At 41.3% G+C, this 24,657-nt stretch overlaps 1 protein-coding gene across 1 annotated transcript; it reads left to right on the top strand.

Moving 5' to 3' along the window:
• The first annotated feature begins 885 nt into the window (after nucleotides 1–885).
• On the top strand, nucleotides 886–12,230 carry TNFSF13B (tumor necrosis factor (ligand) superfamily, member 13b). Its single transcript, XM_009703313.1, has 6 exons — nucleotides 886–1,295; nucleotides 1,388–1,478; nucleotides 9,243–9,299; nucleotides 9,594–9,706; nucleotides 9,803–9,953; nucleotides 11,682–12,230. Exons 1-6 carry the CDS (start codon nucleotides 969–971, stop codon nucleotides 11,792–11,794), a joined length of 852 nt encoding a protein of 283 aa, XP_009701615.1. The 5' UTR covers nucleotides 886–968; the 3' UTR covers nucleotides 11,795–12,230.
• The last annotated feature ends 12,427 nt before the right edge of the window (nucleotides 12,231–24,657 follow it).

The following is a 24,657-nucleotide window of genomic DNA, read 5'->3' as shown; positions in this document are numbered from 1 at the left end:
GTGGTTTGGGGTTTTTTTTAATTCTCTAAATGTTATTTTCCTTCTATACCCCTCTGCCCTTCCTCCTCCTTCTTATTTTCCCCTCTCTTATTCTTTCCCATCCTCTAGTTTTCACCCCTTCTAGTTCCCCCCCACACCCCAAGTTTCTTCTCCGCGCTTCTCTCTGTCCCCTTTTGAATTAATCCAGGTCCTTGAGTTCCATAGAAAAACGGCATTTATTAGGTAAGTTTAATAAAAAGTCATCTCTTTTCAAGTTACGATGATGAACCGAACTGCAGAATCTGCAACTTCATATGGTTGAGGGAACAGTAATTTGTTACTCATACCTGGGAATATTTTTCATTATTGTCTTAGGAAACCACAAAAATTTCTGTTTGAGTGGATTGTCCCCTCTGTAGGCATATAGGCACTTTAGATATGAATGTATGTATACATATGTATTCATATATATGATCTAATGTATTTACACAGTACCTCTATATACCTACACACACGCAGGGCCACACGCATTGTCATATGCCTATGTCTTTTAAGTAGCACTGGACGATACGCTGCCAGGAAACTTCACATTGTTTCTGCACTTCTAGATAAGGCTCTAAATTACCAGTGATACCGGCTGTGCCTCAATTTAAAGATAATGGGAAACGGCAGTAGCAAGCTGCCGCATAAGTAAATAGCTGAAAGTGAAAGGAGGAAGGTAGATTGAGCAAGCAGCTCATGAGAAAGTCTTCGTTTCCAAAATGCAGCACAGAAAGAAGAAAGCTAAATGGAGACTGAATCTTAGAGGTTCACTCTGTACATTAAGTTTAATGGTTCTATCGACGGCTTCATATGACAGGAAATGATCTGGGCGTTCTGTTCACTTATTCTGGATGCCCTTGGTTTCAGAGAGCAACTGATAACATGGATTGCACCTCGGAAGGGGACAGCTGAACTCTCCCTCTGGCTTAAGCGAGGACAGAGCCGCGATGAAATCCGTGGAGTGTGTGCACGTCATCCCGCAGAAGGATGCTGCCTCCTCTCCCTCTGCCCCCCCCGCCGCTCCCTCGGCCGCCGCGGGACTCTCTTCTGTCACATTCCTCTGGCTTGCCATCCTCCTGTCCTCTTGTCTTGCAGCGGTGTCTCTTTACCATGTTATCAGCCTGAAAACAGAACTCGAAGCTCTGCGCGGCGAGCTGATCTACAGGGTGCAGGCAAGGTCTCCACTAGACCGGCCACCGGTGTCCTCTGATGAGAATGAAATGGGTCCCCCTGTTTCTTCCTTCCTGCAAGTGTCTGCAGCTGGTGCCAGGCAGGTAAGCTGGGGGGGGGGGGGGGGGGGGGGTTGGCTTGCAGGGGATGAGCAGATGTGAGGCTGCTTTCTCTGACTGTCACTTCTCCCTCTTAGGAGAACAGCCTTCCTGGTCCTGGCCTGACGGAAATCTGGAATGGGAGCAGAAACAGGGGGAGAAGGTCTGTTGTCCACACAGAAGAAACAGGTACACAGCTTCTGGGGGAGTGGGTTGGGATGCCACAGTTGGATGCTGTCCTGAGAAAAGCAGCGATGCTTGACTCGTGTCTTCTCCGATCAGCCGATCCGAGCTCCCAGAGCCCGGTACAGCTTTCACAGTTATTGCTGAATGAATGGTGTTAACTGTAGGCATATACATTTTCTCTTAATGGTTACCGTACTGTTTAAGGTAGCAGGTATTCATGCTATCTGCCGGCTGAACTTTGAACGTTAGATCCCAAATTCGCTTCTTGTAACGGAGGTATTTCTCGATGGTGCAGTAAAGTTGAGTAAGGCAACTTTAAATCGTTCCAATTGTAAGTTGCTCAATTCTAAACCCATCAGTCTCAACGTAATGCCTAACTTGTTTCTCTCTGATCAATAGTAGGGAGGGAAAGCTATTCTTAAAAATGCCAAGTCACTTTTCTGGGAAAACATGCGTATCCTAAAAGAGAGAAGTAACAAGAAAGTTCCTTAACGTTAGGGAAGTAGGAGCTTTCAAAGAGAAAGGCTGGCTTGTACCTGTCAAAAGAGGCAGACTACAAGGAATTCAGATGTTTACCATCATTTCTACATTAAAACAATCTGTTAATATAATTAGGAAAATTAATAAAGGCATGCCTATCCAGCAAGATTTTTTCTATCATGGCCTTTGTAAAAGGTGCCGCAGAGAACACTGAAGACTGCACTCCATAAAAGATCTGTGATGTATATTATAATGTTGGAATATTAATGGGATATATTTGTTTCCTTTGGGGATAAAATGCCTACATTTTTTTTCATTTTTTTTCTCTTTCCATCCTCTTACGGATACTTTTAGATTGTTTTAACTGATGAAAGCCGATATCTGAAATTATTAACAGGTGAAGTTGAAATGGAGTAATTTGTAGGTAAAGACTAAATCAAACTTTGCTTAAAATGTGCTTTTGAGTGACTAATCAACGTGAAATGTATTTCACTTAAGCTTCAGCAAGCTGAGTGAAATTTAAGTTCTAGAGTATAATCACTCTGCTTGCCTCCAGTTTTCTCAAAAGAGAATATTCATTTAGGACATCACCCAAAATCCATAGGTTTAAATGGGATTTATTCTATTTCATTAGCAGTCTTTGGTTCAGGGTCTTGGCTAAGAGCGATTTCACAAACAGGACTGAGGACAAGATTGCTTAAATTGTGTTTCTTGTAGCCTGTTTCCTATGACAGGAATCACAGAGCTTCCCTGCTCTCCGCACCCTAGCAACCCCCAAATAAAAACTAGTGATCTGAAGCACAAGTAGCATCAAAATCAAGGATGCATGTTTTTTTGTTTGTTTTTGTTTTTTTTAAATGAATGTTACAGCATCAGTGCTCTGCAAGTTAACCAGTTCCCTTAAGGGTAGCTAGCTTTCATCTTTATTCCTGTTGCTATTTGAGGGTGCATGGGAGAGAGGAGGGGTTTGGGCTTCTCAGCTGTGCTTCTGGCAGACTTGGGATTCTTCTCATCAGGTCGCTTCCTCTAATTATACCTATTTACCTTTATTCACATAAAGTTCAAATTAAACTACTTCTTTCTGTAAGCTTTTTTTTTTTTAAAAGATACAGCTGGCTTTAAAATTGTTTAGGATGGATGACAGAAAGCACAGAATATGAACTTCATTTAAAAGGGAAAAGCTACATATGTTGACCTACTACACAACTGTTTGCTAACACCACCATCATTTCTCTGGTGACCATGAACCTACCAGTCAATGTGAAATGTCATTTTAGCAAAGTGAGCGAAGGAAGAGAACACGATGTTGTTCATTGTGCTGAATCCTGGCTGTCCCTTGGCCATGTATGCAGAATTACTGACCCTGCGTTTCAATCTTCCCGCATGCATTGCTGGGTACCAGAGTGCCGTCAGCCCCCAAACCGTCCTGCAGACGCCCCGCGCCCGCTCCGGTACGATGGCAGATGAGTTAGGAGATCGAGGGAGGTGCCTTGTTCTTGGCCTACTTCTGTTTGCTTCAACAAGGTCTCAAAGCAGAGTCTGATCTCATAATTAATTGTTGACCCGTAATTTCGCTTTAATATAGACCAGTTCCTTAGAACATCAATACCTGAAAATGTCACTGATGCACAATTGCTTCTCTTGTGCTTCATCAGAGAGCAAAAGTAAAATATAGAACCATTATTTTGTTTATAAATAAAGCTGTGGTTCAAATCTGTTTTCTTTTTAAACTTTAGTTATTCAATTCCAGAAATGGATGCCCCATGATTCTTTTTAGACCCAGCACAGCCCTTCTTGAACATAGGGAATTTCCTTTTTTTTTTCCCCTATTTGCTTGATGTTGTGTGCATAAAAGTGGCCACAAATTATAATTTTAATTAAAATGACAATTGGATGAAAATAGATCTAACACAATGTTGTTATTTCGCATTTTTATGGAGTATGCATTTGTGTTCATGCATAAAACTATTAGTCATCAGTAGTTGTACATTTTGTGTCTTGAAAAAATTTCCAGCTCAAGTAGGTTGAAGAGATGGGTTTCAAGCATCAGTTCCAAATAAAGCTGTACCATTCGCAGTCAGAACCAGAGTTCTTGATACAATGAGTAGGAGTTAATGGGTGATTTTGAAAGGTACATATTATTAATATGCAGGCAGATAGATCATCTAACTACTTCTGGCAAATGTCATATCAGGACACATAAGAACAGATACAATTTTTCTTATTTGTCTTTCTTTTTATAAATTTTGCCTGTAGAGGAAAATTGCTACACAACAAAAACCTCTCCTGAATTTTATACCCCGTTCACAACCATTGACTGCCTTGCCTGCATGTTTCTCTCAAAACTGTACATTCTCTTGGGTCCAGGAACAAGATACAGGTTCCGTTACCTAAGCCAGTTCAATATACAAATGTCGAGTTTCATTTACATGCGCTCTCTGTGCCTCATTCTCGTCATTATTTTGGGATTCTGATTGCTGCCGCCAGCTTGGGAGGTGAGCATCAGGTCTTCTGTAAGCTCAAATTCAGGTGAGGTTCTGCTCTGATCAGATTGGAGCGCCCATGGACCGTATTTACTTTGGTGTGTTGAGGTTATCCATCTCAACTGGTCTGACTGCATGTATGGAAGGAACTGAGGAGAAATTCTGAGTAATTCCACGAAGCAGTGAGGCAGGCTAACCTGGCGTGTGACTTGGCGCTTTTTTTTTTTACTAGCGTTCCTGGGTTCTACTCCAATATCAGTTGTGTCCACGGGAAATAACTACTGCAGTGCAAGTGTGGTCTGTAAGTTGTGAGAGTTTTGCCGTCGTTCTTGGTGTAACTGTCTTACTGGCAAATTGGTCCGTTTGCTTTGGCAAATTGGTACCCGCGTTGGTTAGAAGTGTTTTGATTCTGTATGTTGTTGGTTTAGATCTCTGTGACAGAGGGACAACAAGAACTTTTACAAGTGGAACTTGACTTTAGCGACCTTTGAATCAAGGAACCCAGCCTTTTGTTACTAGTCTAAACAAATGCTGCATACAAAGTTCAATCACTAAATATTCAAAATACTTCTTATTTTATTGCTTGAAGAGGGGAAATAGAAGAGTTCTCTTAATCAAAAAAAAAAAGGTCTACTTCTTGAAAAGACATGTTATTCTTTTTTGTTTCTGCTGACAACAGTCTAACTCAAAAGGAAGTAGGCCCTTCCATGCGAAAGGATAGAAAATGACTTGATACAATGCCTGCAGTTTTACGGGAAGAATTCCACTTACTGAATGAATGAATCAGTGTGATGTATTATGCAGAACACTGTGCAATCAAAAATACACGAAACAGGCTCTAATTTTTAAAGACAGTATTCTGCTTTATACTGTATAATAGAAGTCTACGTAAAGTATTCTTAATTGTTAGTAAATTGTTTCCTTTTTATTCTGCTTGTAACATGTTACTGGTAATTCTGTTAAGGTCAAAATAATGCTACCTATACTTCAAAGTTATTTGTTAGATCTGAGTCATATCTGTAACTGTGACCACGCTGTTTTAATGCAGAGACTGATTTAATCCATGATTAATGCCATATAAAGACTTCTCAATTAAAAAGCACCAAATTAACCAGTCTATGAAAATGTACAAGCAAAAAGTAAAAGAAGATCTCTTGTGATGAGAAATGAAGAAGTTAAGGGAAGAAGAACTGCACATTGTTCGAGAACATGTGTATCGTTTATAAATTGAATTATCTAGCGTTTAAGTTTGTTTTGGGAAATCTACAGAGAACAGATCTAGACCAAAGAAGGAACCTAAACAAGCAGGTCTGTATTTTAAAGTTCAGGTTTTTTGCTCATTTTTATTTCAGCAAAAATTGAGATAGATGTCTCAGGCCTCAGATATCAAAACTTCAAAATTTATGCATGAGTTCACAGAAAATAAACTTGAAATTTTGTTTAGATGGATAATGAAGTTAGATTGCAAAATATTAAAATGATTATGCAAGTTAAATAATACAAAAACTTGCATGGGAGGGCAAATTTGATTTTTACCAATATCAGGTCTGAAATCATGAGGATATGCAGAAGGCTGCATTCCTATTCTGCTGCAAAAGCTAGCTTTTTTTTTTTTTTTTTTTTTTTTAAGTTGTGGTTATATTGCTCAACCGGTGAAGGACACATCCCTTCATGTGCTGGCTGTGGTTTATAAAGGCATCTGGAGTCAGTAACTTCTTCAGAATTGGCTGTTCTGTTCACGGAAGAGGACAGACTCTGAAATGTTCTTCTCCCCGCCCACACCCCGCAGAGCGGTTACAATCAGGGGGAAAAAAAATGCTCATCAAAGCAAAACTATTCTGTATCCTCACAAGAGGATGGGGCACACTTTATTGTTCTAAATACACTCTGGTTTATACAGCTAGACCTCATGGTGACACTCAGTCTAGATTTTTTACACATTTTTAAGACATATTTTCTGAATCCTGTATTCTGCTTGCATTAGTAATTATTCAAAAATCTTTTAGACTGCAAAGCTAATGCTCAGGTTTGATTTACCCTGGGCTGAAGGGCATTCAGCTAGAGCTTTTGATTTATTCTGGTCAGTACTGATAGCAACTATTCAACCCATATTTTGTAATGCGTATATTCTTGATACTGTACTTCAGGTAAGATTTGGGTCCTTCTTGGAATAAGATTGCTAACATTTCTTGACAATGGTAACTTTTTACTGAAAATCCCTGTTAATTTACCCAGAAAATATACTCTGTATATCCATATCTTCTCCTTAATAGCAGTGTTGTTCACTCTGAATTTGTTTCAATGAATTTCTTAATTTTAAGCATGTATGTAGTTCCACTGAGTGGAAAAAGTGAAGTACTTGTATATACTGGAAATAATTATGTGTCAGTCTTGGCTTCTGAATGTTGGGGTTTTTTTTGAAGCATGTTGTTGTTCGATCCCTCAAACAGGTTTTTAGATATTATTTGTCCTTTGCAACTTTAAGTACAATGGCCACTGTGCTAGTTTCTGTTCTTTATTGTCATGAATGAGACTGTTGTATCCATATTTCTCCATGAAAAACAAGCTTACTATATTCTGTGGAGCCTTATTTCTATCTGCAGAAACTAGAGAGAGAGACAGCAGGATTTTTTTAGAGAATATATGTAGATTTTATATCTGTAGAATAAAGCAGAGTTGGTATGTGTTTTAAAAAGATGGGAAAGATCTCGGACTGTACTGAACTTGCTGATTTTAATTACTCTGTAGCAGTTCCCAGCAATGATGACTTCTATTTCAGCGCTGCAAACAACTGAAACATAAATCCAGACTTGCAAACTGAATCAGGATAGGTTCAGGAATGTCAGTCAAGTTGCAGAGCCGGTTTAACAAGAGTTGCTAAAGTAGCCGTGACTTTCACTGCTTGCGGACACTACTCGTTGGTACCCAGCTGCTTAATGTGAATCGTGACAAATCCTCTCATGTCTGGTTAGTGGAAAATCCAGTGGCCACACCAGTGAGGTCTTTTTTAAAAGCAGGAATAAAATTTTTGATTTAGCTAACTGAAATACTAGGGAACCAGCAAATTCCATTCACTAGGAAGGCCCTTTGCTCCGAAGGAGAGTGAATTAATACCTTGTGAAATAATTTGCCTGATGTGCTTTGTTGTGCCGCTCCAGAAAATCACATTTTGATTTTATTTGGAAGCTTCTTTTTCAGAAAATTCTATCAGTCGTGAGTGTGATAGAAAAATGACTGAAGAATAATACTTTTTTCGATTGTGCATTGGTTTGGTGTTTCTGTTCCTTATCAGAAGGCAGGGAATTCAGATGTCTTCAAATTCTTGGTTTGAAAATCTCTAGATCTTTGGCACATTATTGATGAGCATTGATAGAAGTCAAGGACACATTCCAGTGTAGAAGACAGGAGCTTGCAGGATGGTGTTCCCGATAACGTAAGCAGGGCTCACTGTGTGGTCACTGTGACAATGCAGCTTTCCCAGACGTGCGCTTGAATCCTTCTCCGCTGCCGGTTGGCATCGCTGAGTGCTGGTCAGCATCTGGCCCTCTGAGCCATTGCCAGGCAGACCCCCTCGGAAAGGAGACCTAGATAGAGGGAAAGGCGGCTTCCACCTCAAATCCTCAAGGGTGAGGGGTTTGTGCTCCTGGGCGCTTGGCTGCAGACGCGGACATCGCCAGCAGATGTAGAAAGAGGGTCCCGTTATAGGGATATAACTGCCCATTAGAGCGAGAGTGGCTGAGTCTGACCCACAGCCTTCTGGCCTGAAAAGAGGTAAACAAAAATGGGGATTCAGCATTCCGTGGCAGAATTGTCTTCTCCTGACTCTTTGTAAATTCGTGTCATCTCTGTTGAGTGCGGTGAATGTTACTACTCTGTTTTCCAGCCTTCAGAGTAGCACGAGAACCAGAGGTTTTCATTAAAACCTGCTCTAAGCAAATGCAACTATCCTTTTTTTATTATTATTTTATCCTGTCCCCTGACATTTATGCTTAGCAGATTTTTTTTTTTTTTTTACAAGATCTTTGTTTCACTTGCGAGCCTGTATTTTAGCATACGGTGATATTTTTCTCTGATCAAACTCCTAGTTTCTCATTGGCATCACCAATCTCTACAGGTCTGGGCAACCCATCAGTTTTGACAGATACAGAGCTATTCGTTGGGTGTGCATTAATTTGCTAACAGTCATCTCTGTATCTTCCCTCTTAGTCTCAGCATAGGTTGATTGAGTGTGGGTATCTGAAAACGTATTGAAAGTACATATATATGGCTTTTGAGAATTTATTTTGAAAGGACCGTGTAACCAGTATATATGACTAATATTTTACAGCAGCTATGACTAGAAACTAAGTTCTTTAAATAATATAGTAAGCATCATTAGAAAATCTGTTATCTGTCATAGCTGGCAGGGTTGGGGTTTTTTTGAGCTTTTGCTTAGAAAATTAACAAGGCTAATTGATCTGATGATTCCTAGTTCATTTGACTTACTGCTACATTTTTCGATTATATTAGGACCAGAGATTAAAACACGCAAGTATTACTTGTGCTGCTATCTGAGGCCTCCTGCTTAGCTGCATGATCTCTGAAAGTTATCTAGTATGTGTTGCGGTGTGAACTTTGTTTTGGCACATTTGAGTAAGATCTGCATTAAAATCAATAGATTATGTTTTCAAATAAGTGGTGAGACTGAGAGAAGGTTTTTTTTTTCATGTCCTTCTTTCTTTTTATTTTAAAGTAGTTTCAAAAGCTTACTCGGTTCTATTACTGATTTATATTTCTTTGATTTCAAAATGCTTTCACTTTGCAGTGCTGCAGGCCTGCTTGCAACTGATCGCTGACAGCAAAAGTGATATCCAACAGAAAGGTAAGAATATATTCCATGATTTATAGCTAACTGTTCCATGTATTAACTCTTCCATCCAATTTTATCTAACTTCAAAGCAGTAACTGAGTTATGTCACTGAATTTTTTTTAAAAAAAAAAAAGCAAAGGTTCCTGCACCTGGGCAGCTCTTGCAAATATCCTCTTTTCAGTGGGGAAATCCAGCTAGTGAGACTGGAAGTCTTGACTGGAAGTCAGCTTTGTTAATTTTTGGCAGATGAAAATGAAGAAAGTAACTTTTCTTTCTGATTTCCCCCAAAATTACTGTTTCTTTTAGATGATTCAAGTATTGTCCCTTGGCTTCTGAGCTTTAAACGTGGAACAGCTCTGGAAGAACAAGGAAATAAAATAGTGATCAAAGAAACAGGATATTTTTTCATATATGGCCAGGTGAGAAAGCTCAATTCACTTCAGCATCTGACTTTTTAAAGGATTTTTAATGTCTCCGTACAATATGTTTGAAGTCTGCACCTCTTCATTCTGTAGGTTTTATATACGGATACAACATTTGCTATGGGACACCTAATACAGAGGAAGAAGGCCCACGTGTTTGGTGATGACCTCAGCTTGGTGACGTTGTTTCGTTGCATCCAAAATATGCCACAGTCTTATCCGAATAATTCTTGCTATACTGCTGGTAAACATCTAAGTTTTCCTTTTCTTTCTTTGCAAATAAACTGTATAAAATAGACTGTGTAGTGTTGGGTGGTGAAGTATTGTGGCAGTTATAAAGAAAATGGACTGCATTCATGGATCTGGTTAATTGCAAAATTACAGAATACTTTCAAAAAATATGGTTTTATATAAAGTATCAGCAGCTGGAGGGTATGCATCTAACTTAAGTGATCTGAACAATTCCCCTCCTTCAGTTGACTCTATAATGTGGTTAGATACTTCAGTGCTTTCAGTTCCATGCCTGAAGCAGACAAAAGGAGTACATAGTGTCCTTATTGAAGAGCTCCATTTAACTTAGGGATTGAGTTCCACATTTGGTTATCCCAATAAAATATTTAGAAGCTATGTTCTGCTTTTAAAACATCATATATGAATTTTAGCCACGCAATTTTGGCATACCTTACTGTGGGATTTCCAAAGATGTTTCTTAGGAGCTTAATTCTCTACTCCTTATAGTGGCTACTGCAGTTTTACTCATTTGGTTAGACAAAAAATGGTTGATTCATATAAGAAGCTCTTTCTGACTGCACAAATTAGAAACATCACAAGAAAGACCAATTAAAATATTTAACGCAAGTCCAGCAGGCTCAAGGCTCAATATATATGTATGTTCCTGCAGTAGCATGTAAGGAATTATTGTCAAGGCCTATTAAACCTTGTCCAGTAGCTCTTTTCTGTGTCTTTCCCCCTTAACGGTGGATTTGAGGGGTTTCTTTTTTGTTATTTTCCAGCAAGATCTGTGTGAATAAAAACTTTTTTTTTTTTTTCCCAATGGTTTATAAAAAAGTGGGTGGCATTGAGTGATGGAGTTGACTGTTGGCAAGTAATGGCACTAAACAAATGGGATGGGGAAGGAAGCTTTTTTTTGTTTCCCCAAATAAATTAGCTACTTCCTCCTGGCAATTGAGGCTGTCCAAACATTTTCTTCAACTTTTTGCCCCTCCACCCACACTTTCTGGCATCATAACCACCTTCAATTTCATCTGTCCTCTTGTTTCCACCTTGTATTACTCACCCCCTTTCTTAACTAAGATCTCTACTCCATCCTGCCAGTTCACGGCTCCTGCCTCCCAAATTCCCACCCTTCCGCTTTCGCCTGGAAAACCAAATCTCCCTGCACTATCTCCTGCTGTCAGGCATGCGTTGCAGCAGATGTTAGACGTGCTGTCAGCTCAGCGGCTGCAACTTGAAGGCGAGGTGCTTTCGGTTATCGCGTCAGCTGACGCGTGGCTGGCAGGAAGCAGACCGCGGTGCTCTGCAGTTGCAGTGGATCAGCTGATGTCTGGTAACTTCGCGGGGTTGGTAAAGCTCACGAGACCTCCTCCAGAAAGTGTGAGAACAGAGTGGTCTAGGACCAGCAATACCCAGTGCTGAGCTTGGCTGTCACATCACCGTGACATGGGGAACGTGGGCACCCCACTGGTAGGAATTCTTGGCGTGTTTGCTGAAGTGAACTGCGACACGCTGAGTGCAGGGTGGGAAGCAAGTCCAGCTCCACAGAGGACGTTAAGTGTCAGCTTTGGGTAGGCTGCAATGCGTAAAATTGTGCCTAAAGACAAAAAAAGGACTCGTCACAAGTAACAAGCTGCGCTTGTGTTTGTAAGATGACGTGTAATGACTTTTTGAATACTGTTTATGAAAATAATGTATTTGAAATACTAACTTTAAAATACTCCAAATCTTTTGCCAGGCATTGCAAAATTAGAAGAAGGGGATGAACTTCAACTTACAATACCACGGAGAAGGGCCAAAATATCCTTGGATGGAGACGGTACTTTTTTTGGTGCAGTCAGACTCCTCTGAAGCCCTTCATTTCTGTTGTTATGCTTAATGCAGTTTTCTTCTTTTCCTAAGCCTTTGTCAGAAAAAACATTGAATTGTAATAAAGCTGCCAATTCAGTCTCTCCCCATCCACGACCAGCTTCTGAGAACTTTTCTTCGGTTTAATAAGCAAACCCAAAACAGGAAACACACCAGACATACTTGTGAGATATAACCATCATGTGATTACCAGACAGCCAAATTATTTTAGATGATGGGAGACTCTAAATAACAACTGTAGAGCAATGGCTTTGTGGCTTTGAAACAATTTCTTATCCATAAGGCAAATCAAAGAAGGAGCTGACCATAAGGTATCGCATAAACAGGACCATTGACTATCAAATTATTATCCAAAATTGAAAAGGAAAACTAAAACACAAGTATATCTTAGATTTGCTTTGTTCTGTCAATTAAAATATTGGAAGAAACATCAAACAGTAGATTCCTTATCACAAAATGGAGGTGTCAGGTGGGTTCTGGGTTTTTTTTGTGTTTTTTTTTTTTTCTGAGATTTTGGGGAAGGAAAAAGTCTAAATGTATGGGATAATGAAAACAAACTCCTCAGAAATACACAGAATAGTAGTAGCTGCTGGCTTCCTTCTTCCCTGTGAACAAAAGGTATATAAATTACTAAAATCTGTTAGTATTTACTAATTAGAATTAATTTTACTGGAAAAAGTACAGGTAAGATGCTTCAACCGCTCAATCTTCAAAGCGTTGCTACTCGTCAGGGAATATGTGTACACTTCTATGTAAGCAAGGCAAGGACAGAAAGAAACACAGTGAGATTAGACACGATACTGTGGGTGGAATTGGATTTCTGGTTTCATAATTTCTGCAGTCATCTATAGATGTGTGTATATATACAGTATACATATGTGTATATATGAAAGTATGCACACACACATATATAAGCCTTTGACATTTGGGCAGAGAATTTTATCTTCTTTTGAATAGTTTATCCAATGGAAATATTACTGCGTACATATTTTTTGTATTTCTCTTGCTTTTTGCTATGATCCATTCTATGCAATATAGTAAAAAGAAAAATCCAGTAAACCTGGAACCAGCCATACACCTAAGAAAATACATTTGTATCCCAGAAATCTGGGCTTAATCCCCAGGTTAACTATAGGCTTGTTCTGCAGTTTTGAATATGTTGCTCAACTGTGTTTTACAAAAAAAAAAAATCAGACCTGTAGAAAGACTAAACAGATGTCTTTTTTTCTTTTCTTTTGTCTGTGTGCTTTGTTCAGTAGATAAGATTTATGTCTTTTTTACCCCAAGAATCCATGTGTATTGTGTGGTCAGGGTAATAGCGTGGTAATAGTGTGGTCAAGACTTCTAGGAGCTATTGTAATACCGACATTGAATACTTACTCCACTGAGCTTCAAAGAAGTATTGAAGTGCTACTGGAATGGATAAAATAATAAAACCCACAGTAATGAACTGTACTTCATTTGAATATATTTTTTAGGGGTTGGGAATTGTGTCATATAAGCTCATTTAGTAAAGACAAGGCGCTTTGTATATTGCAGTCTCCTCATCTGTTTTTACAAATTGTGCTGATTTGATCGAGTTCTATTTATTGTCTATCACCAGGAGAAGAGATTTAGAGCTAGGAATTATAGTTTGGTAAACTAATGAAACAATTAATTTGACTTCTCTGGGCTTCAAGAAAACATTTCAGCAATAAGCCTACGTGTATTGGATTACCACACGGGGATTTTTATGAGGCTTACCTACAGTTTCAAAATGTTTGGAAGTCCTCCTTATACAAATGTATTTATTTATGTGTCCTGGAGCCGAAGCTGCTGATGATTATTGTTATTAAACTTTGATATGTTAAGTTTACCAAAAGGGCATTTCAAATCCTCTACAGGAACCCTCAGTTTAGCCAAAGGTTGTGTGAAGTTGCATGGAGATAAAACAACTATTTGTCCATTGTTACTGACACACATTCAAGAGATGCCCAGAATCTCTAATCAGAAGCTCGTTGATTTTAGCGTTGTCTGATTATAGTGTAAAAAAAAAAAAAAAAAAGTTGTTATTGTTGTTTTCCCAGAGACTTGATGGCTAAACTTGCAAATTTTACTTTTGGCAGGTAAGTTTCCCCGGTGGTTTCAGTGGGCTTGTGTGTGCTTAGCTTAAGCCAATTCTACAGGTGCTTGGCACCTTAGAAGGTGTAGCTTTGATATAAACAGACACAGTGTAATATTTTAAACATCGAGAACATAGCAGAAATTCTGTGGAGCTAAATCAGTTGTCATCGCTGCCCCTTTTCCTCACCATATTTCTTCCTTCTGCTGCTGGCCAGCGTGGGCAGCACAGAACTTTGGAAAGTGTTTGGGGTATGGTGTGGCTTGGAGGAAAACTTTTCTCTTCTGAATGACAAGATTTCAAAAGTGTTCCCTTCCTTTAGTTAGGATGAGACTGAACCTCAAGTTTCTTCCCAAAAAAAAAGGTGAACCATGAGAACTCGCCCGTGTGCAGAGAGTGCAAGTCGACAGACTGCTCAGGTATTTCTACTGGCAGGGCAGGCAGCGTTGTTGTTGGGTTAGTTTTCTGCTGGCTTCATGAGAAAACTTGTCTTAAAATTAATCTGCTTCTGCACAAAGTTGAGTTTTAACAGATCAGCATTTTCTGACCAAAGCAGGAAGGGGAATACCTCATTCCTGATCGTTCTGCTAACAAACTGGTGATACACGAGGTAACGAAGTGCATCCAGACCACAGTCGTGCTTATGCTTCAGTCAGTGGGAGTTACTGAAACTTTCTGCATTTGGTAGATGTTCTTTAAATAAATGCGAGAGGTAATAAGTAGTATCTAGTTGGTTCATACCATGTTTTACATTCTTATCAAGGACATCTAGCATTTAGGATAGGTTTCTGCAAATGCAACAAACTGTGCAAATGCTCCAGTTCTTATTCATGTGGTGTTAAGCAGCATCATGGCAAACATAAGGGACTTGAACGTTTTCTTTCCAGTACATTTTCCCAGAAAGTGTGAGCTTGTATCATTCTTTCTTTTTTAATAATGTGCAGTTGGCAGATTTGAAACACGTAATTTGTATCTTTAAAATGAAAATATGTCTGTTATAAAATGTGCGGTCACACACCCTACCGACGTACGGAGTATACTCATGACATGGCTTTCCCGCCTCTGACTGTTTCTCACATTGCTCAGCACTTGCCACTTGAAAACCTTCATTTCAGTCTCATAGTTTTGCCAAGCTTCCACGGCTGGAGTTGAGATTTTCTGCATCTCTGGTTTATGTCCTAGGTTGAATTGTCTTGGGTAACTTTAGCCCCCGAAGCTCTACTCTTCTAAAGATAAGAGTAGGGAAATTACATTGTTTGGATTTAATTTTAAGAATTTGGCTACTTTTTCATTGGAAAGGTCCACAGACTATGCTTTGAAAGAAGAAAGGTGTGTAACGTGGGTTTTGCTTTGTTTTAATCAGGGTTTTCTTTCTTTTCCTTCCTTCTTTGTGTACTCATACTTTGACAAAGTGTATGCTTTTGAAGACTATTTTATGCTTTCTCATGTTCAGCATATTCCATCTCTATGGAACTTTCAAAAGGGAGAGGAAAATGTTCCCAGCAGTTTTGGCTGACCCCATGGAGTACCACCACCTGTAAGATCTGAGGTGGTTTTTCAAGGTCAGCCCACACAGTGGTGAGAAGGAAGTTGGTGCAAACACAGGGAAGAGGGAAGCTGAATATTTGATGTGGGAAGGAGTTTGCAGGTTACATAGAGCTTAGGGGTGATGGGGGAAACAAACCAGGTTTGGAGCTGGACTGCAGAAATTGGAGAGACCCTAACTGGGATTTGATTGCTTGTGAGGTGGGGAGAAAAGCCAAGGGCGTGAAATGGACTGGCTGGGAAAAGCCTGGGAACTAAGTGAGGTTAGGCAAAGACAGCGGCTTTATGGAAAAGGACCAAGGGCTCCTGGGGGAAAGCAAGCTAAACACAAGTCCGCGGTGATCCCTCCCAGAGATGAAGGCTGACGGCACAGTGCTCTGTATTCACAGCAGTGTCACTGGTAGATTAAGGGAAGGGGTTATTCCCCTTCTCTTGGCACCTTTCGGAGTGTATTTGTGGTACTGCGTCCAGGTTTGGACATGCTACACCCCAGTACAAGTGAGAAACTTGCGGGAGTCCATTTGTAATGTGAGGAGGTGGTCGGGGTGGGGGCTTCTCCAGCCTGGAGAAGGGGCTCGGGGGGTCCTAATAGCAGCCTTCCCATACCAGTTAGGGGCTTGTTGAGAAAAACAGAATCGTACCCTTTGAGAGGTCCACAGTGGTGTGGGAAGAGAGAATGGGCATAAGTCAAACTGGGAAGTTCATCCTTGACTTAAGGAAAAAAATTATTACCATGGTGTCACAGTCCATTTGTATCTCAAATTTATGGGTCGATGTACTCTGTAAATTAAACTTCATTTTATGAGCTCATTAGGAAAGAAAACAAACATGACAAACAAGGGTTCAATTCCCTTTGTATAGACAAGTCTAATGTGAATTCAGTAATTCATCACCTAAGTCATGAGGTTTCTAACTCACAAGCTCTCTAATTCGTTAACTTGCGACTCGTGCACCCACGAGCAAAGCCGACGAGCAGAGCGCTCATCCTTCCTCCTCCGCCACGGGGCCGGTGTCCCCTCTGCCACGCTGAGAAGCAGGAAAACCCCAGCAGTCCAGCTGCTGTTGGATCCCCTTCAAAAACCTTTTGGGTAAGCTGACGTATTTATACCTTCCAGCTTGGAAGTTTGGTGCTTGCCGTTTCTGTGAGTTAGCGGATTATGAAGAAACTGCCAGACAAGCAACAGGCAAGGATGATGGCTGCAGGAGATGGCAAGCTGCAGGTGATAATGGCTGCTTAATGACCCTTACCTCTGTCTGGCCACCATGTCCTGCCGACATGTCATCTTGGCTTTGACCCAATGATGCTGATCCCAGCATACATTGGGCCTTAGCATGACCTGTGTGTTAGCCAAAATCTGAGCAGGAATTGAGTGAAGAGTCAGGGCGTGGGGACGGTCAACCGCTGATGCAGGTTTGCCCAGAGGGTCTGTGAAAAATCTGTTCCTACAGATTTCCAACACCTTAATGGATAAAGCCCTGAGCAGCATAGTCTGAACTCAGTGTTGATCCTGCTGTACTCCTGCAGGTTGGAGCACAGACCTCCCAAATGATCCCTTTCCTCTGGCCGACTTCATGGTAAGAAACTAGGAGATGTGGTGGGGGGCAGAGAAAGGACTGAGACTGGGGAGAACAGGTCAGCAAGGGTCCTGCTGGGGAAGGACGGGTGCTCATCTCCTGAGTGCAAATGAAACATCAGCTCCTCAGCGTGGGCTTTGATGGTATCGGCAAACGTTTGTGTAACGCAGAGGGCAGGTCCCAGCGAAGCACAGCAAGGCGCTAGCAGTCATCGGTACTGCACGGCCCGCACCTCGGGAGTGTAAATTGAATCAAACCCTGCGGCCAGGTAATCTTCATTCGCTCGCTTGCAAGTTTCCTTTGGCTTTTTTTTTTTTTTTCCTGGCCCTGCTCCCTGCCCCCTTCACTCAATGGGTAGGAGACACTTACTTCATCCTGTGGAAAATGGGATATTGATGGAAAGTGTTTTAAGCTGGAGCCCAGGCTAATTTTCAGAAATATTGTAAGGCAGTAGTAAATGAGGCCGAACATGCAAGAAGAGAAATTATTATGTCCTATTTAAATCAGAGTTGTATTCCCTTTCTGTCTGTGAGAGCTGGCTGAAAAGCCATGTTTACTTTCTGCAAATTTTGATTATTTTTTTTTTGTCTCTTTCTTTAAATCTGGGGTTGTTTCAATTTTGACTTAAAGCCATTTGTCCCAAAACTTTTTTGGCACATTTAAGTTCTTCAGATAGCTCCCTCTAACCCTGATGACTGTTAGTTATTCCAATGGCTGCAAGAAGTCCCGTATCTCAAGGCGGACACGAGTTCGGGTACTGGCCTGCCAGAGCTCCTCGACCTAGGGAAGAGCCTCAACGAGCTCCTTTGAACCTGGAAAACACAATTTTCAGTTCCACTGCCTTGGTACCCAACAGCGCTTTCGGAAGCCTAAGCTGAGTTCCCTCCAGACATAATTTTCAATTTGGTAACAGCTCCTTCGGTCTGAAATACTTTAAACAGAGCACGCTGGGCTCTACAAACTGGCATTTTTGGCGAAGCTCTGTTTTGTCTGAAAATTTCCAAGTCGCCATAGTGTTTTACCGCAGAGTTCCTTAAACTGGATTTTTCACAGGTGGTCATTGATTGACTGTTCCTCATTTTCTGGCTGACTGACTGATGTCCTTGTGATCTCATTTGCAGAAGTGTTGAAACTCACAGCTGCAACTGAAATTAGCAGGAGCTGTGCTTTGAGTATTGGGAGGGCTGTATAATTCTGCCTAGAAATACGACTACAACAACAAATATTCTGGAAAAGCCCTGGAGGAAATATATTCTGATCTGGAGGTAAATTTAGTTTAGGAGTGTGCAGTCAGCCAAGAGCTACGCTTTGGAAAAAGCGGGAGGACAAGTTCCTAAATAGTTGCTTGGGTGCTGGCCGTTGTGTGCGTTCAGGGTGATGGGGATCTTAACGGGAAGGGCACCGTGAGGCTCTATCAAGTAACTTCTGTGACAGGTGCGAGGAAGTAGAACTGAGACGACGAAGACAATTTTGGCCCATCTTCGCCGTAAGCATTTAACTTTGCATCGGAAGATTTGGTGGGGGCTGGAGACAGAGGGCCTGTTCCTATTTCCTGCGCTGAAAGAGAAGTTCAGCTCCCCACAAACCTCATAGAAACTACTCCGCGCCGCTGTGGAAGGGGTGGTGACGGTCCTACCTGTGCTTAGACAGCGTTTGCCACCTCATTCAGGGAAGTAGAAAGCAACCACTTCATCGTTCAGGACACCGCGGGAGAGCAAACCCAGCGCTTTTAAAGCAGGAAGGGTACAGGGAAAATTTTGTCAGCAGACAGCGGATAAGCAGTGTCTGGTGGCAGACTGCTGGCTCAGGGTTTCTTACCTAGCTTTGTTTGTCCTCTGAAGGAGAAGGCCACAAGGATGACAGAGATTTGCAAAGCTGTACAATTCTCTTTCACAATAATCACACTTTATTGATTTTTTTTATTTTATTTTTTTTCCCCTCTCCCCTCAAAGAGGAGATTTGCCACCACCCCCCACCGCAGGAAGGGGACGGTAAGAGCCAAGTGAGGTGCTGGGGTGAAGCATCACATCGGAGGTGGGATGCTGGGGCAGGCAGCAGAGAGGCAGCTGGGTGGGAGGGGGACGGAAAGCCGAGGCAACAGCAATTAGACCACCCTGCCTCTGCTGCTGCCTGTCTTCCCCTGCTGTCTCAGTTGCTCCATGCAACCTTTCAGCCCTGTGTTAGTCTGGCATTTAATCACAACTAGTGATTTTTCTGAGAGCAAGTTCATGATGGGTCATACTTATGTCTCTATTTAATTATCAGTTGAAATTACCAGCTGCCATTACCAGCCAAAATTACCAGTCCCCATGCTGAACCTGTAGAAGAACACTGATGATGCTCTATTGAGGTGTTGCACTGGAAGTGTGAGTCAGGGCTGACGCAAATGAGCTGAGCAGGCTGATGAGAAATGAGGGTGAGTCCGGCATTCTTCATCTGTAAAATGATGATTGTATACTTTCCTACCTCTTAGGCTGCCAGAAACGTATCTTCCACCATCAGTGGAAGCAAGGAGCCGTGGAAACAGGAGAAGCACATAGTCTTGCTACTTTTTCCATTACTTCTTTCCTTTCTTTCTTTACCTGTTCTATCCAGAATCCCTTTTTCCAGTTTGCTTTGGCCTTGTTCTCTCTCGCATCCATCACCATTATATTCCAAACATTTTTTAAAAAAATAAAAGCTGAAACAACCAATAGTTTTTAAAGCAGAAAAGCAGCTAATTTGGCTTGCCTTCCTCATTAGTTTTTGGTGGATAACCTCACACAATCATCACTATCACCATTTTTAGGGAGCAGAAGCCTCGTACAGCCTGACGGTACAGCCGCCCTTTGCCCGGGAGCCGGAGCAGGGCAGACACCAAACTGGTGGTTGTCTCTTCGGCCTTTCCATCCCAGCGCAGAATGCACTGGTAGTAACCAAAAAATCCTCTCTCCTTTAAACGGAGTGTATCCCTTCTGACACTGCAAGTGCAAAAGAGAAAAAGGAAAAGGGAAAAAAAAGGAAAAGAAAAAGCTTCTGAAACACCGATGCCAATGAAGTAATCTTTTACATCTCTGAATTAACAGTGAGCCAAAGCTGTCTCTTATGTCTTGCATTTGCTTTTGAGAAAAAAACAGCACCAACAAAACTGCTACCTTGAACTTCCTTTGGTTTGCCTAAGAGAAGAGAAACATTTCTGGTTTATTTTGCAAGATGCAGTATTTAGTTGAGGGAAAGCAGTTTGAAAGTGAGCACAGTTGACGTACAAAGCCCGGACAAAGCTAGTCATCTTGAACAGCACAGGGTCTTCCATCCTAGGCCCAATGTCAGAAAAATTGGGGGGTTTAACCTTTGAAGAATTTTGGTCACTATTCTAGTACGGATCAGGCCCACCTTATCATTCACTCTCACTTCCCTCTGTTTGCACAGCTGAGTCCACACCCTCTCCATGTAGATGTTTGACAGTAAGGTCCCCCTGGTATGAGAAATTCTGATTTACACACTTATTCATCCGTACATTCCTAGCATGAACGGATCCTTCTGCAAACTCTGAGCAGCTGAATGCTTTGTTTTGTTTCACTTGATAACCAGGTTGAAAAACTAGGGTGGAAAGAAGAAATTTTTTTCTCTCATTTAGAAGGCAGTGCTTTGAGGTGTTTTCAGTAAATCCATTTTCCTCACTTTGCTTTAACAGCATAGCAGTGAGAAGAAAAATCAGTACTTGTTTTGCCATGAGTTTCTTACCTCCTTGAAGGCATTACTTGTGTTCCTGTAGCTATCCTCACATTGTCGTTGGTTTCAAAGACACATTTCATATTAGCGACAAACCTCTTTTCTGGTAAAATGGGAACAATGCAAACACCACCCCTTCGATACCACTCTCAAATTCACAGCTTCTAGAGCTGATGTGTTGTTTTAGTCTCCTCAAACACTTGCTGCTTTGGAGATGGTGATTGCTTGTATATATTCATTAGTGCTCCTCATAAAGGAGTGCATCCCTTGGGATGCACAGGCTGCTGGGCCGTGAAGAAGAGCCAAGCAGAGTGGCAACGTGACGCGCCGTTGTGGCTAACCACTGCCTTGTTGCTCCATTTTCTTTCCCTGCTGGTTCTGAATGTAGGAAATCATGCTGGCTTTCTTCAGACACCCAGGACAGGGTCCTTCTGAAGGTCTTAATGAAGACATCTGCAATGAGGATGCCTCCACAGTTTGAGGCAACCATCTGGAACCCCACTGTAGCTCATGGGGGGGGAAAACAAGGACTTGGTGTCAGTTTGTCTCCCCCTAAAGCAAATGATTCATGGATTGGGTGAATCATACTGCAAATTACCCCTTTTTTTTTTTTTCTTTTCTCTGCGACTATAAACCCCTCAAGTTACCACCTCACATGATGCAGCTATCCAAATTTAGTTCCTAATCTCACTCTTGATTACTGCAGCAGCCAGGGATCACAAAAGAGAACATGCCGTTTCATTACACAGCTTCCCATCCAGGAAGGGAACAGGACTATTACTGAAAGCTTTACTTGTTGCAGCAAGAAAGGTAAGGCTAAGAAAGGAATAAAGACAAGCTGTTGTGTTATACACTGATGTCAGACTCATGTATAGTAAAATTATTGTATTGTGCTCAAATGCGGAGGGAGAAGTGTGGTTTAATTGGAATGAATGGGTTAAATCAAACTAGTGACTTGGAGATTAAATAGGGTGAGAGGAGCTTTGCAGGAAGGAAAAGTGACAACAGTCTGCAAAATGAGCAACAGTGGCATATAAAAACAAATGAAAGGATAGTCTTTACGGCATCATTTGTAACTTGGCATTAAGTCAGATATTTAAAGGTGATCTGTTTTTTCCCTTATTATGTAATACTACATCAGAAGAGGTTTATTGGGCTCTATTTGCTAATAAACTGGGTAAGCAAAGTAGCCAAAGAAATTCTGAGTTGGAATGTATCAGTAGTCCTGTTAAGAATGTAAGTGTATTCACAGATTATTTCTAATCCACCATGTTGTTAGTGAACAGAAAGCTACAGAAAAGTCCCAAATTTATATTTTTTACATACATATATACACACACAGAGATATGTATATACACACATATACTGGCATTTAAAGAATGAAGTGAGAAAACAAGTAGGTTCTGTTTTAAAAATTATCAAAGACCTTACAGGTATTTCTTAAGAGGGTGATGAGCTCATGGAAAGCTAAGGCCCATACGGGAAAAGCAGTGCAGTTTTACAGAGCGCCTCCTCTCTTCCAGCATCCCCCGTCTTACCGCTGGTCTTGGAACCCAATTCAAGCAACCGGCTTGTGAAATCCTCCCTCCCGAGAGCCTCTGGGTGTAGCTTTCGAGTCTCTCCTTGTGCCTTCACCTCCAGGGACAGCTGCTCTGGTGCATCCTGTTCTGCTTCTCCCCAGGGAAAAGATGATGGTCTTTACAATATCATATAATTTATGCTGTTTGTGTGCTATCAACAGAACAAACTACGTTAGTTCAAGATCATAGTCCATGCTTTCCACAAATGACTTCAAGTCCTGTCAGTGTTCCTGTTTTCCCCCTTTTGCAGTACTTTATCAACTGAAAAATACCTCTGAAGGTGCAGACCGTCCTTTTTGTGTCTTACTTCCAAAAACAGGCACCCGTTGCCCAAGCCACCTACCTTGTCTTCTGGACTAACAGCAGTGCTCCGTCACAACCCTTTGCGCGACTAGAGCTCTCGGAACAGGACACCCTGTTATCCCCTTACTCGTTATAAAGTTCATGTTAATTAGGAGGCTTCACTGCCAGCCAGGGCTTCTGCTGCTCTGTACATACACTTGAAGGAAAACCTTTTGACTGTGTCGGCTCTACAGCCTAAGAAAGGCAGAGACTGGGTGCAGTAAAGGAGGCAGTGCCATTCTCACGTTGTACGGAGTGAAATGCATCGCCAAAAGGAAAAAGTGCGCAGCTTGTCTGGGACGGTACGTGGCAGAGCCTTAAACTTGTAACCTCAGGGAAGGACACTTCTCTCTTACCATCTGCCTTGTGTAACGGGACCAACATCGTAATGACTTAAATATGGATTTTATATAAAATCTGAAGTACTGACACATTAACATCATTTTCCATAGCCTTTCAAGAGGGTTTATGAAATACTGTTACACTTGTGCCAGATGAATTAACAAAGAACAGCTAGAATCAGGTGCAGGCGCACGTAATATGAAGAGCTGAAAGGTGATCTGTTTAAGGGGAAGGTGAGCAAAACTACCAAGATTAACTCAAGTACGATTTTTATTTCAGTAGCTGGTTTTGCTTGTGTAAGCTTATGTAATCGGTTTTGGGTCTGACTGTTAAAATTCACATCTAAGTACCCACACCCAACAGGGACTGCTGAAGCACTGTTATTTGGATGTTAATTTGGATGGAGAAAGACTAAACATGCATTGATTTCAAAATGGACTAAGTGCGGTTACCGTGCTCACGAGTCTTTCGCAGGTTGTTTGCACCTTCTGCAGGAGGCTACTTAAAATGGCTACTGAACTGCAGGCCAGGAAACCAGGGATGCTCAGGTTGGATGTTGGCAACCTGGAAGGACCTCACAGCTGGCTGTCCACTCTTCTCTGCTGCTGTGGTTGGTGCTGCTGAGACCTTCTCTCATCAGCAATGCAAAATAACATCATTACCGCTCTCTCTTGGTGGTGGTGGTTTGGGGTTTTTTGTTGCTTTGGTTTGGTTTATTGTTGAGGTAGTCTTCTGCCAGCCAGGTGAGCACAAAGTGACTTGCCTTGTTAAGTCAGTGGGGAGAGGGTGGTTTCTCTAGTGGTTGATGAAGTTGCCTAAGCTTGATGCTTAATATAAATGGTGTGCCTTCATGTCCGTATTTTGTGCCCAGCGGTATTTAAAAATCAGATAGCGTCTACTGCACCTTGCTAAACGTAATTGTATTTTGTATTCTAGGTGATGCCAAATATGACAAGAGGGTAAGAGTCTCCCTCCATCTCCGTGTTCTTTGTTTCAGGCTTCAGGAAGGTAACTGATCAATAAACATATTTATATATTTTTGACCCAAGAACAGGTCTAGAGGGCTAATGATTTATTAAAGCCAGACACTGAATCCTTTCCTTGTATCTTTATTGCAATTTCTACAGCTTATTCATCTGAAGGGGCTCCAGAATATCTGCGGTCTCTGATTATGGTGTAACAGACCATCCTAGGAGGAATAAATTTCAGGAGACATATAATGTTCAGTTCTACAGACAATTCCTGAATTTAAAGCGTATACATCAATTACACTGAAAGTAGACTATTCCTCTAAAGCAAGTTTCCAAAAGCACCACAGCTCAAAGGGTTGTTTTCCCAACAAAAAAAATACTCAGATGTCACAGGGAAAAAAACTGCTTAGTTCAGGTACTTCAAATAAAATCGGGGTCAAAGCAATTTACTGATTTAGTAAAACCCCATAATTAACTAGCCATCAATTTTTATTTTTTTTTTTCTGGATCAATAACAATACAGCAGACAACCTACAGTAGCAGACACTTAGAAATGTCAATTCATGCCTTCAAATTTCTAAATACCATCTATAACTCATCCCAAGAAGTTCTAACCCTCTGCTCAGTGACAGTCCCCACCAACCATGGGGGGGTCCACAAGTTCACACACACACATCC

Source organism: Cariama cristata, unplaced genomic scaffold (genome assembly GCF_000690535.1).
Source record: "Cariama cristata isolate BGI_N322 unplaced genomic scaffold, ASM69053v1 scaffold6687, whole genome shotgun sequence".
Taxonomy (NCBI): domain Eukaryota; kingdom Metazoa; phylum Chordata; class Aves; order Cariamiformes; family Cariamidae; genus Cariama; species Cariama cristata.
The sequence above is the reverse complement of the archived record's forward strand: the minus strand, read 5'-3'. Positions and strand labels throughout refer to the sequence as shown.